The 14,230-nt window shown below is 46.3% G+C and overlaps 1 protein-coding gene across 2 annotated transcripts in view; it reads left to right on the top strand.

Annotated features, from left to right (window-relative positions):
• The window catches only part of Itga9 (integrin subunit alpha 9), a 292,483-nt gene that overhangs the window by 164,343 nt on the left and 113,910 nt on the right, over nucleotides 1-14,230 (top strand). For both annotated transcript variants that reach the window (XM_052187013.1, XM_052187014.1), the window contains exon 17: nucleotides 7,541-7,617. In XM_052187013.1, the coding sequence (XP_052042973.1) occupies nucleotides 7,541-7,617 (77 nt within the window). The remainder of the gene's footprint in view (nucleotides 1-7,540; nucleotides 7,618-14,230) is intronic.

Here is a 14,230-nt window from a genome sequence, read left to right as displayed (position 1 = left end):
AGGTCCTGCCACAGTATGAGGCAGACACCTGCTGTGAAGTCACGTGGTGTATCAGAATACATCTTGCTTGTTTGTCTTTAAGTAGAGCCTTCTTGATTAGTCCCCTTGGGTGGGATTTGAAACACATTTACTCAACCCAACCCAATCATCAAAGGCTTCAGCTTGGGACTTGGTTGCCTTAGCAACCTTACATACAGTATACAGTCCATGTATATAATTGTAGTTTAATCTAAAAGAACTATTGCCTCTTTAAGAAACTGGCCTTTCTCTGATCCTAACAGGCACATTTCATACTTACCCTTCCTGTTACCTGAGAAGGGGGGATTTTTCTAGTGTGGATGTGGTAGTAGAAATGGATCCCGTGAGGCCTGAGCAGCTGGTGCCACCCAGTGAGTTCCCAGCCCCTCGCTCCCATGTCCGGGTTGCTGCTTTGCCACCATGGGAAAAGCTCACAGCCCTGCCTCAGAGGCAGATGCCATTAGAACCAGATGCATCCATCCCCAAAGCACAGCCCAAAGGTGGGAAAGAATTCATAAGCTAAATATCATACAACAGGAGTCAGCAAGCCCCGGCCTGTGGCCAAGTCTGTTTTTGTAAATGAAGTTTGTGTGCCGTAGTAGGCAGGGAGGGTGGATCAGTGGTAGAAAAGCTTGCTGTACAAGCATGAAAAACACATTCAGACCCAAGAGCTGACGGGGTGTCCTGGATGGGATTGGTCGCCTACTCCTCACAAGGTGTGACTAGACAGGCAATCCTCTGAACGAGCTGCCTTGAGAGGCCGGTCATGCATGTGAGCTGTAGGTTGGAGCTGTATGTGAGCTATATGCATGTGAACTGTAGACTTCCTAAGAGACCTTGCCTCAAAGAATAGGGGAAAGAATGACCAAGGATTTTTCCCAGCATCAACCTCTGTCCTCCACACACATGCCCACATACATGTAAGCATATATAAACACACACCTAAAACACACATGAAAATAGCAAAAGGATTGTCACCATATACCCATGCCTATCCACAGACAATTACTGATTGATGCGTCTGTCTGTTGAGTCAATGGAAGAAAGACAGCAAAAGCCACAAACTCAGTGATGTCCCATCTCACTCCTCCTACCCAACATCTGCTACCCCAATCTTTAAAAAACTCAAGTAAGGGTTCAGTGAGAAATGAGGGAAGGGATTTTCTGGATGAGAGTGTAGTCCCCAGGGGTATACAGGGTGAAGTGTGAGGTGAGGAAGACGTCCCAAGAAGAACCTAAGCTGAACACTGCTGGGCATCCTGCTCCTCGGCCTCAGAAGTCTGAGGCAGGAAGCAAGCATCTCCAGAGAGAGGTTTTAACTTCCGGCAACAAGGAGAGTTGAGACCAACCCTCATGGCTAGGAAGGCTGCTTCCAGGAGAGTGAGCAGTCAGGGCCATACAGACCTGCAGGTCAGGGTGGAGGACAAGAGAGGAGAGACTCTAGCCACGCCAAGTGTGGCCTGGTCTGAAGGACGTGCCATACTTGGGTTTTCCAGAGGACTTTGGGTACAGGTAAAAGTAGCCTGATGGGCTCCTTGGGGACCAAACTTACAGCTGTTGGGATTGCTACCTGAGAAGAACACCGTATCTGGGCCATTACCTTGAAGACATTCTCTCCGTGCTTTGTGCCAAGGAGAAGTTTTTCATTATTCCTGGAAACTCTGTCCTCACCCAGCCTGTTGAAGCCATGGTGTGCCAGCCGTCTTACCTCCCAGAGATGATTCCTAGGAAACAAATTGGCAATTTTCCCAGAAGAGACTGGTCCAGGTCCAGGCACAGGAATCAAATTTCAGTCTCAGCATACAAATGTGTGGACATGTGTGACCAATGTGGGTGCGCACGCACATATGCACACACACACACACACACACGAAAGCATCACTTACTCTTTGGTGTTGGGTACAGGACTCTTGATCTAATAGAAAAGCACTGTTTTGACCCTTAAAGCAACTGCCTTCCCAACTCACTAAGGGGCTTGATTCAGCCCAGGTTCTAAGTCGTGTATCCTGCTCTTGTGTCCAGTGTTCCTGACTAAAGGAAGACTATTGGGTTGGCAGAGTGTTCAGTGAACACTCAGGTAACAGATTGTTAAATCTATTGCTGCACAAAAAAACTGCTCAGTAATTTGGCTCCCATTAGGAGATGTGGGTCTTATATGTTACACCATTTCTTTTTTTAATTTACCTGTTGATGGTTATTTCCATATTGTTGCTGTTGAGATGTAATAAGCATGAGAATATAGCCATCTCTTCAAGGTGCATATAACTTCCACATGCACATACATGTGGACATGAATATACCCATGTGCAACATGTGCACATGTTAATAAAAGATCTTATCTGTAATTACTGTAAATAGACTAAACTCCTGCAAATAAAAACACATAAAGTGATGGAATAGGTTAAAATACACAGAAAAACAAACTTTCTGCCAGAAATTCGTTCCGGTCCAAGAGTGTACACATGGCAGAAAAAAAAATCTATGTGGATGGTAACCAATGAAAAACAAGAGTAACTTACACATATAGACTTAAAGTAGATTTGAAGAGCAAGAGCTGTCTCTGAAGGCAGTGAAGGTCTTTGCATAGTAATAAAAGTGTCAGAGGGACTATTACCATGTAAACTCCCACATCAGAAAAGTTACACATGTAAAACAAATACTGACAGCCCTGAAAAGGGACCTTGACTGTAGCGCAAAACTCAACCCTGGTGCCTTACTTTCAACTATGGGTAGGTATAGGCTCTAAACAGAAGACTCCTGTGTTGGTGACTGTTCTACTGCTGTAACAAGGTGACATGATCAAGGCAAAGTTAGAAAAGAAATCACTTGACTGGGGGTTTGCTTACAGTTTCAGAAGCCGAGTCTCATGACCGTCATGGCAGAAAGCATAGTCAGGTAGGCAGGCAGGCAGATGCCAAAGGCCAGGTTCGACATCAGAGGGTTCGTTGAGGCAGGCAGTGAAAAAGGGTATTGTTGCGGTAAATCTCCAACCCAAAAGGCCTGGTTAAAGAAATCATAACTCAATTAATTGGAATACAAGCTACACACCTAGATTGGGCAGATCTACCACTACACTACTCTATTCCCATCTATGAGATCCCATATAACCTGTGGTTTCTCCAAGCCAAGTGCTTCTGCTCCATTCTCCTTCCTCCTCCTCTGTCCTATCTACCCCCTTTCCCTTCTCCCCCAAACTTTTCAGCACAACCCTTTCTCCCACTGCCCAACAGCTCTAGCCTTTATTTGAAAAGTTAAGGTGGGGAGAAGGTTCTCAAGACACCTGTATATGTGATTCACTACTTGTATGCAGCCCCTCCCAGGAGAGGAGAAGTAGCATCAAAATACAAGACCAGGGCTATCCACAACAGGGTACAGGTGTTAGCAATTGGGGTCAAGCTGATAGCAGCTGACAGGTCCACTGATAGCAATGGGAAATTTACAGGGTTAACACAACTGATGGAACAAAACTTAACTGTCTGGGGCTGGCAAGAACACTCAGCAAGAAACTCTGAACTCTTTTAACTCTTAAGTGTCCATGCGTATAGACAGACAAACAGATAGACATTTGGTGGATGGGGCAGAGCCCCCAAAGCCACAGATGTACATTTGGTGGGTGAGGCTGATCCCCAAAAGTCACACACTATTCCTTATCTCTAGTGATTTATACCTTCTTAGACAAAAGTTCTTTATAAAATTACCTCATAGATAAAATGTTACACAGAAAGTTACAGAAAGAAATCAATAGTAAGTTCAAAGCAGTGTTTCATTCTGTAAGTTCATTATAAGTTCAAAGCAACAGTTTCACATGGCCTTGCTTTATCATAGTGCACACCTGTGGCCTCATCCTTGGACCTGACCTAGAATGAATGTTTTTCCTTGATCACTAATCTGTCCCAAGCCTAAAGCTCTTCTTGGTTTAATTTATGAAAGTCCATTGTATTCCTTATTATGCAGCCTTTGCTTACTATTCTATGGGGAGGTGGCGCATTCTATTCTTGATTCTCACTTTATTAACATTTTTTCTGGCAAAACAACTAAAAACACCTCCTTAAGCTTTCTTCTTAAAATTCTTTGAATCAAATTAGGAATTCTATAAACTTATTATTTCATCTAAACAGCACTAATCCATGAAAGTTCATCTTCATGTTGATCTATAAGAAATTTACCCAATAGGGTGGACTGATGCCCAGGAATCATTAGGCTAATAGTGGCAGGAAAGGCATAATCAGTAGCAAGAAGCAATCCTGGATGAAGTCTCTGGGACTGTGCCTCTCCAGAGTGCACCTATACTAGCCATGCAAAACACTGGACCATCTCCAGGAAACTCACTTGCTTGCCATAGTCTTTTTCTGTCAGGCAGACAGACAGGCAGGCAAACCTTTTCCTAGATGACTTCTGGCTTGCCATAGTCTTTCCTAGATGGCTTCTGTCAGGCAGGCAGGCAGAGCACTAGATCAGTAGCTAAGGGCTTACATCTTCAAGCACAAGGCAGAAAGAGATTGAGCCAAGAACTGTTGTGAGTTTTTGAAACCTTAAAGCTCACCCCCTGTGACACACCTCCTCCTCCTCCAACAAGGCCACACCTCCTAATCCTTCCTAAACAATCCACCAACTGGGACCCAAACACTCAGATGGCCTATGGGGATTGTGGGCGTGGTATTCTCATTCAAAACTCCACAACCAACAGAGGAACAGAAGAGTTAGCATTGTGGATCAGTAGACCCAATAGACATGCACAGAACGTTCTACCCAACAGAAGATCACCCAGTGATCACCCATCTTCTCCAATGCACAAGCAACAGTCTCTACAACAGACTTCATATGAAAATACAAATCTCAACAAAGCTTGAATCATACCAAATGCCTTTTCTGACCACAATGGAATGAAACTTAAAAATCAATAACATAAAAAAAATGGGGGAAATGGTAAATTTGCTTATGGGTGTTCCATTTGGCAGGGCTTGGTCAAGGTCCCTCATCTTTCTGTACAGAGCAGGTCCTCACTAGAGACTCTGAAGTCCCTGAGAGCCCTACTCCTGTGACAGCTCAATCACATGGGAACCTCTTTACAAAAAACAAAACAAAACAAAAAATCTGGGGTTTCCTTGGCTCAGAGTAGCTAAGTTCCAAGAACAAATAACTAGGAGAAAGATCTGTTGCTTTTTATGTAGTTGGCTCAGAAGTCATATAGTACAGCTTTTGTTGTAGCCACAGACCCTGCTGGAGAGCAGGGATGCAGTCATTAGTGTGTGCTTCTCTGTGGGAGGAACTCCTTATAGCATTGTAAGGAGCGTGAGGGGAGACATTTCTGAGCAGATCCTTGAAAAATACCTTGGTCTACACTAAAGCAGGTTCACATGTACTCCTGTTTCACCACCAATTAGGAAGCCTCATGGCACCTACTAGTTTACACTGTAAAATCTGAGAGGTCCATCCAAAGATGGGCATGGGATCCGAGAGCTGGGTTGACAGAGGTTAGAAGGTCAGGGCCCTAAACTTGAAGTATATTCGTCACAGAATAGATTGAGATCCCATTCTCTCCTCAGTTATTACCTCTGTCAGTTGCCACCTCTGGAGCCATCTCTTCCCATCACCACCTCTGAAGCCACCTCCTCCCATCACCACCTCTGAAACCACCTCCTCCCATGCTTCATCCTATGCTGTCTACAAAAGGTGCATTTTCAATCAAAGGTGCACCTGGAGATGGAAAGAGCTCATGAGACAAAGCTGGAGTAGCTCACATGCGTCTCAGGAAAAATAGACTGAGTCAGGTCCTGTCACTAGAGACAAAGTTATAACATGGTTATTCAAAGGTTCCAGCCAACAAGTAGATTCCAGGTTTATAATAAATATACACCTGACATTAGAAGAGCCCACATCTGTCTCACTTCCCTATAAAGTTAAAGACACATCATCAGGTATGGTTTTTTGAGTTCTGGTTTTTGAGGACCTGACATAAGATTCAGAAGATAAATTTAAAGGGGGAAAAAGCAAAATTATCGATGTAAAGTCATTGGAAGGCCTCAGTAGGGCCGTGCTTTTGATGAACCATCAAGCTTAAGTTCCATCACCTCGTCAATGACGCCTTTGTCCTCATCCTTGCCCTACAGCTCCTGGGGCCTTCCCTTCGCCTCACTTAAAATGTCTATGGCGTCTTTCTTGTTTTCCCCTTGGTGGTGATGAGTTATCACCGAAGTCTTTTATCGAAGCTACTTTGGAATTTGGCTTTTCCCTTGCTTCAGCAGGGTCCAAAAGAACACAGGAAGCTGCTCTTTTCCCCAAGACTTCCATGATAATTAAGGAAGGGAATGTTGGCTGGGACACTTTAGTCTTTTGGAAATGTGGCATGCGACTATGAATTTCCATGGACAAAACTACCCTGTCTGGTAGAGTCTAGACTTTCTATTAGCCAACAGGCTTGCTGGAGTCCATACTGGCACCCTGAGAGGCCATGTGGACTGGTAGTGTGGAAGGGAACCTAGAACTGCAAATGGGTAGGAAAGGGAGAAGATCACCAACTTGAGCAGGATCCTTGAAGGAATTTGAAGGTTGATACGTCAGAGCTAGTGAAGAGCAATGGGCTCTCCTTTCCAAATCCTCCTGAAATGGTAAAACAATGGGAGCTGTGGAGCACCTCCACTGTCTTGTAGGGAGGACGTTCTCCATAGATCAGCACCTCAGAGAGATGGAGACTACGATGAGGGACCAATGCTCACATCCTCCTACTTCAGAGGAGTTGTGGCCTCAGCCAATGTTGCTCCCCTTTGCATGGCCAACCTTCACAGGCAGACCCACACTCCAGAGCATCCTGGGAACCTGAACCGGTTTTGACTCCCTGAACTTGAGGCCCTGAACTGAGTGGAGCTTTGGCTGCTGAGGGCCAGCTCCAGCGAGAGAAACAACATTCCCTGCTTATCTCTCACTGCTAAAATCATCCCTGTCATCCTGCATTTTCAGCCTAAGGCCAGAATGCCTTTGACATTTCCCTCTGGGGCTAATAATTCAACATGGCCCCATTGCTTGTGCAGAAAAATGGTTCAAGGGAAGACTTTTTGCCTCCTAGAAGAAATGGACAGACCAGTGACTCAGGTACCTTACATGGATGGCTGGTCACTGACGTCTTAGACTAGCATGTGCTGAGAGACTTATGTCCTGCATAGCCATGGCTGGCTTTTCTAGAGCACTGGGGGTGCAAGCTGAGGTGCTGAGGCTGGGCACAGGGGAGTGTTCTTACCCCCACCCCCAGCCATTTTCCCAGCCCCACCTGCATGCTTTCAGAAAGAACTACATGAAGCACTCAGTAATCTGAGCATTAGAATAAGGGACGTGCTCCTGCCTCAGGGACACTGTTGACCAGGATTCCCTGGAACCTTGAGGAAGGCCCCTCCCCCACCAGGGAGCTGGCTTCCTGCAGTTGGGGGGAAAGTGCTTGGAGGGGTCTGGTTTGCAGGCAGGTGGGTAGTTGGCCATTGCTTTTGTTCATTTAAGTTCTATACAAACATCCCTATCTTCTCTCCCACAGACAGTTTTTGAAAGGAATTGCAGATCCGAGGACTGTGCTGCCGACCTGCAGCTGCGGGGGAAACTGCTGCTTTCCAGGTACATCACTGTTCCTTCATGACACTGTCCCAAGAACCTGCTGTCTTTGGACTCCAGACCGCTAGCCTGGAAGTTCAGATTTCCCCAACAAAAAAAAGGAATAAGCAGTAAGATGGGTTAGGCTATTTTGTGAGTTGGTTTTAGAATGTACGCTATAAATACTGATTTAATAGCAGATATTATCAGAGGGATTAGCTGAGGTACCCTTTGCAATCTCATCCCATCTCACAACTGACTGCTCCTTATAATTTTGGTGTTTATTTATGTGTTGGGAAGGGACTTGACATTTATTACTTTGTATTACATTGCACTACAGGACACTGCCAGCATTTGACCTTTGGGGATGGTTTCATGTGACTTAAGGTAGCATTATTTGAAGATCCCTTTCATCTTTTTCCCCTGGCATTTAACAGTGGTGTCTGTTTTAGCAGCGAACAGTTTCTGAGGCAGGAAGGGGTGAAGGAAAGGGGGTGGTCTACTGATACAAGCAAGCAGACTCTTTATTATTTCAGGCCTTCCTGCCATGGTCTGCAAATCCCCCCTGGCCAGGGATGAACCAGACCAAAGCCTTCTGTTTCCCCTTTGCCAACCCTTTATTTTAGACTTCCCTTAGAATGAGGGCACTTATCCTGAATCGGCCACAGGGCACACAATGGTTTCCTTTTGTAACACGCCTTCTGAAAGATTAGAGCAGCTTTGGGGCCAAGAATCCCCTCTGCAAGATCTGTAGCCACTTTTCAAACAAGTATTGGTGTCAATAGATACTATGTAAAATGTTTCATTGTGTAATCACCCTTACCCAAAACATTGAGCATTAAGTTTGGATCAGTGATAACAGACAGCTAGGACCTTTCTGTTTTGCTTTTGTTTTCTTCCTTCTTCCTTCCTTCCTTCCTTCCTTCCTTTCCTTCTTTTCTTTAAAGATAGTCTTACATAGCCCAGGCTGGCCTCTAACCCCCATCTGTTTCAGCCTCTAGAGGGCTAGATAACAAAGGTTGTGTCACTATGCCTGGATCAAGTGCTACAATGTTTTCACTTTGTGGGTGTAGGTGTGTGCCCAAACACATGTGTGCGTGTGGAGCCAGAGGTCTCCATCAGATGTGTCAGTGTCTCTCACAGGGCCATGGACAAGTTTAACAGCTGGTTGGCTAGGCTGTCCTGCAGGATCGCCTGCCTCTCTCTCTCTCTCCATGATGTTAGAATCACTAGTGCGCAGCACCATGCCTGGCTTTTTATATGGGTTCTGGGAGCAGACTGAAGGTCTCCTACTTGCACAATGAGCACTTCACCCACCAAGCCACAGCCTCAGTCCCATACTCTTATTTTGGGTGTTTAATAATATTTGATTCTTCAAAGGAAAATCAAATTCCATTCTTTAGTTGGAGTGTACCTGATAAGATGGTATAAACCTCAAGGCCCCGCCCTCAAGTGCACACACACACACAAATGCTTCTTCTGATGCTAACTGGCTTTGGTTCTGTTCTGGAAGAATTGGTGGTTTAAAGTAGCACATGCTTTTCTAAGCTTGGGAAATTGCTTTAGACGCATAGAGTGGGTAATGGGGTTGTTTAACAGTAAGAAGAGCCTCCTGGGGTGGTTAGAGACATCAATTTTAAAGAAGGTTCATAAATTATCAGCTCATTCATTTTAATTTTAGGCGTGTCTTCCAAAAAAGTGTTTTAAGGAAAGTACGTGAGTTTCTTTTTATGTTGAGCTAGACCATAAATGCCGGGGTTTATTTTGGATCCTAGAAGACTCCATGTGGTAGGAAAATATCCACTTGATCCATGGTTAAACATTGCTAGGAAAGTTCTGGCGCCCTTGCTGGCCATTTGTTAATTGTGCTTTCTGTGTAGCAAGATGGAAAACTCGAGGACTGTGGTCAGCAAAGCACTTTTGGCTGAGGTTGCTTCCGTTGCTGGCCTTCTGAGAGCGTTGCTGTCGAAGCATGACGAGAAAAACCCAAGGGTGTGAGAGCAGTACCTGTGAGACCTTAAAAGTATGGTCACCTAAACAACAGCAACATCAGTGGACATCCCAGTGTGGGTACAAACAATCAGACAAGCCCCTCCTAGCCAGCATGAAGAGCTACAGGCAATTAATGGAGAGAGAGAGAGACAGAAAGACAGAGAGACAGAGAGACAGAGAGAGACAGAGAGAGACAGAGAGAGGAGAGAATGAATCAGTGAGAATCTGCCTTCTCCGGGCATGCGTCCCCTGGTAGGTTAGCTGGTCCCAAAAAGGACTAAACACCTACAAGTAACACTAAGTGAACTCAGCAGGTTCTTTCCCTGGTGTGTGTGTGTGTGTGTGTGTGTGTGTGTGTGTGTGTGAGAGAGAGAGAGAGAGAGAGAGAGAGAGAGAGAGAGAGAGACAGAGACAGAAAGACAGAGAGACAGAGACAGAGAGATAGAAACAGAGACAGAGAAAGACAGAGACAGGGAGGAAGGGAGAGAAAAAGGCGAAGCTCTCAATGACAGGAGCGGCAGCCATTTCTTCTTCCCGTGTGCGGCTCATCTGTAGTTGGTTATAGTCAGCTCTCCCTTAAGTGATCCACCCTGCGTCTGAGCCTGCTGAGGGCCTGCTCCCGATCCACCCTGCGTCTGAGCCTGCTGAGGGCCTGCTCCCAGGCCTGGCCACCCAGCTTCCCTCTGTGCTTGCGTTGTCCCTCCGGAACAATTAGGCTCAGCTGGTCATATTCCTCTCAAAGAATGTCAAACTTGTTTGAAGCCAGTACAAACGAGCAATGGCTCTGGGCTCAGAACCGGGACACTGCGACGTCAGCCTTGGCCTATTTTCTATTGCCCGTCACATGGCCAAACTCAAACTCAATGGATAAAAATATTTTCTACCTCTTTAGTGAGTGAGTGGATTTCAAATTTTATGGGAAAGGGCATGAAGATAGCGGGGAGGGGGGGAGGATAGTCACCCATGATGTGATCCGCCGTGCTCCCTATGGAGCAGAGTGGCCTCATCTCTCATCCTGAAACCCTAACACTTCCAGAGTGAATTTACCCTTTCTTGGAACTTCATCAACTTCAGGACAGAGACAGAAGCCCTGACCCCAGAATAGTTAGGGATTAGAAGTACAGGGCCCATGGTCCCTCTCCAGGGCCAGATCTCCCATGAAAGAAACCTTTGTGATGCTCTTAAAGCCCCTGGTTTCCCACAGGAGGTGTGGTGGAAACACACCCATTCATAACTGGGTGAGCAGAGACGTGAAACCAAACCACAGACTCTTCTGAGCCAGGCACATGAGGGAAGACATGGCTGGATTTGCTGTAGTTTAGAGCCCTGAGGCACAGGAAGTTTTATTTGTTATTGAATAACCTCTATCCGTTATTGCCTAAGGTGCACTGCACACGTGTTTCTTGTTTGAGCAGCTACTATGAACAGCTGCAGAAATGAATGGGGGGTGGAGGCTACTCTCCTGGTCTGTAGTCCAGGCAGGATAGGGCCAAGAGACTGGTGGTAGGTGTGAGGGAAAGGTGGATAGGTTCTCACAGAGGGGCGTCTCCAGAAGTCTCACATCAAGGGGAGTGGAGGTAACTGAGGGACTCTGGGTAAAGAGAGGAAGTGTGCAGAGGTCTTCACTCCCGTGAAGAACTGTGCTGTCTAGGGTTGTAGAGCTGGTTAGAAGCGAGATGGGGCAGAAGGGACAGAGGAATTGGATTGCAGTGTACCCATGAGTTGGGGTTGCATCTGAAGCTGGGGAGGGTACAAAAGTCCCAGAAGAGGAACATAATCCTAACAATTATTCAGCAAACTATGCTCCAGGGCCCAGGGTATAGGATATTGGAATAGTAAGGGGCCTTTGTTCTCCTGCATTAAAAACCATCATGTGAAGCTTTGAACCTGTTTCTCTTTCCATCATCTAAATACCAACTTGCCTGGCAAAGGTCTGAGTCATAGATATCACCTGTCTCAAGAGTATGGGGGATAGATAGACCTGTGGGGGCCACTGGGGTTATCACCACTGTGGCACTCCAGAAGGCTTCACCAGGGAATTTAGGTAGAGCTTTGGTCGCTCGTGCATTGTTAGAACCTAGCTGTCATGTTCTACGCCCTCACTATAGGAAGCTGATGCACAGCCGTTGAGGAAACAGACCGTGGAATTTGTGTCTTACAGCGGTAGCCGGAAGGGTGGGCTAGAGACACGGCGCTCTCATTAAGAGGGTTTATTGCTCTTACAGAGGACCCAAGTTCAGTTCCCAGCTCACAGCTGACTGTAACTCAACCCCATGGTATCGGGCACCCTCTTCCTGCCTCTTTGGGTACCTCTGTTCATGCCTGTTCCCGACCTGGGCCAACACACAAACACACACACACACTCAATTATAAATATTTTTTTTTTTAAAAAGTAGAGAGTGATAGGCATTTTCTTTCCTTTAGTGACTCAGGTACAGGCCAGATTAGACCAGACTTAAAGTAGACAAAGGAAGGTCTATTAGTGGACAGCTCTCGGGTGGGCCTACGGATCCTACAGGTGGAGGTCAGTGACGTCACACATCTGGGCTAAAGCACGGGCGTTTTATAGAGCTTAGGCGAGGAGTGATGGCGTGCCTGGGATGGTGTCTATATATGATCAAAAACTGAGCCCCTAGGGGGCATTGCAGGGGATGATGATGTGTGAGCAGAGGGATGGGGAGCAGCGGAGTTTTCTCTGTGTGGGTGGGGCTAGAAGAAGGAGGGCAGATGGGCTTTCCCAACCTGTGTAGGGGATGAGCAGGGGTCCCAGCATAACAGAGGAGAAAATGTTGGCGTGAGTGAGTTACCCAGAATGGCCAGGGATAATAACTTTGTCTACCCAAGATCATGGATTTAGTTGGCGTTTTTCTCCTGTTTTGTCTTTTGAGACAGGGACTCACTAAGGAGTCCAGGCAGTCCAACCTGCCAATCTTCCACTAAGATCTCCCCGGTGGCTGGCATTACACACATTTGCCACTGTGTCCAATTAGGTGTCACTTTTCTCTGCAGGGGACTTGTGTTCCTGAAGGTCTGTTGTCACTTAGGCATTTGAATTAACTCTACGCTTTAATAGGCTTGAGCCTGGTCCTAAGACATGCCGTCCACGCTTACCCAGGAACGGCGATGAAATTGTTCCGGAGGTTTCCATTAACTAGAACTGCCAATTCCAGTCACATAACGAGCCGGCTACCTGTCTAGGTACCCACAGCACCTAAGAGCATTGGATGTGAGCACAAGAAGAGAAACAGAAAGGAAAGTTTTTTGTGACGGTTGAGCTATAACTATAATCTTTTATTTGTTTGTGATGCATCCCACCGTGGATAGTGGACCACCTCAAGGCTTTCTTAACAGCCAACCCTGATTAAAAATGAAGGGCCTTGAAAAGATCGTGGCTGGGTAGTGGCGGCACATACCTCTGCTCCCAGCACTTGAGAGGCAGAGACAGGTTGGTTGCTGTGAGTTCCAGGACAGCCTGGTCTACAGAGTGAGTTCCAGGACAGCCTGGTCTACAGAGTGAGTCCCAGGACAGCCTGGTTCACAGAGTGAGTTTCAGGACAGCCATGGCTACACAGAGATCCCATCTTGAAAAACAAAAAACAAAACACCTTGGAATAGTTGCAAAGCCCACACCATTTTCAGCCACATAATTACACTCTGGCTATAAGCTTGGCCATGCTGTTTTCATGTGAATTAGGAGAGTGTGTTTCCCTAAACCACTTCCTGGCTGGAAGATAGCTCGCTCCATCCATGAAGGACCAGCTTGTAGAGGGGACCACCCACCTAAAGAGCATTCATGACTAGGAACAAAGCGTTCTCCTTCTCAGGTGTGGTCAGAATCATCAACTGTACAGTGGAGAACAGAAATGAAGTTTTCTTCTTTATTAAACACCTACTATGCACTTGGTACCCTATTTATTAAGCACCTACTATGCACTAGGTATCCTATTTAAGCACCTTCTATGTACTAGATACTCTATTTATTGAGTACCTATTATGTACTCGGTACCCTATTTATTGAGCACCTACTATGCACTAGATACCCTACAAAGTTCAGCCATTAAATGCACTGACTATTCTTGCAGAGGACCTGGGTTCAGTTCCCAGTACCCACACAGAGGATCACAACCACCTGGAACTCCAGTCCTAGGAGACCCTCTTCTGGTCTCTGGGCACCAGCCATGTACTGGGTACAAACACATAGCACCTACTCAGAAAATTCATAACTGAATACAGGTCTCAGTGTACGCAAAGGTTCTGTGGCGTCTCACCTGCTGTGTCAGTTTGCACGGCTGGGCTCTTAGCCTCTCTGTGGCTTTGTCCCCTCAGCCTAAAACCAGAGAAATGACTACAGGCCCGAAAAGGTCGAGTAACTGCTGAGTTCATATGTGTTTCCCTGATTCATAAAAGTGTCTGGAGAGCCAGGTGTAGCAGGTGGCACACACCTTTAGTTTCCACACTCAGGAGGCAGAGGCAGGGGGAATGACAGTGAGTTCGGGGCCAGCCTGGTCTACATTATGAATTCCAGGATGGTCAAAGTCTATACAGGAAGAGATCCTGACTCAAAGAAAAGTTTCTGGGATAGAGCAGTGAGTGAGTGAGTGAGTTAGAGCCGCCTTGCCCTCAGAACACTGTTGAGAAGTAAACT

Source organism: Apodemus sylvaticus, chromosome 7, assembly GCF_947179515.1.
Source record: "Apodemus sylvaticus chromosome 7, mApoSyl1.1, whole genome shotgun sequence".
NCBI lineage: Eukaryota > Metazoa > Chordata > Mammalia > Rodentia > Muridae > Apodemus > Apodemus sylvaticus.
This window is presented reverse-complemented; position numbering and strand designations above follow the sequence as displayed.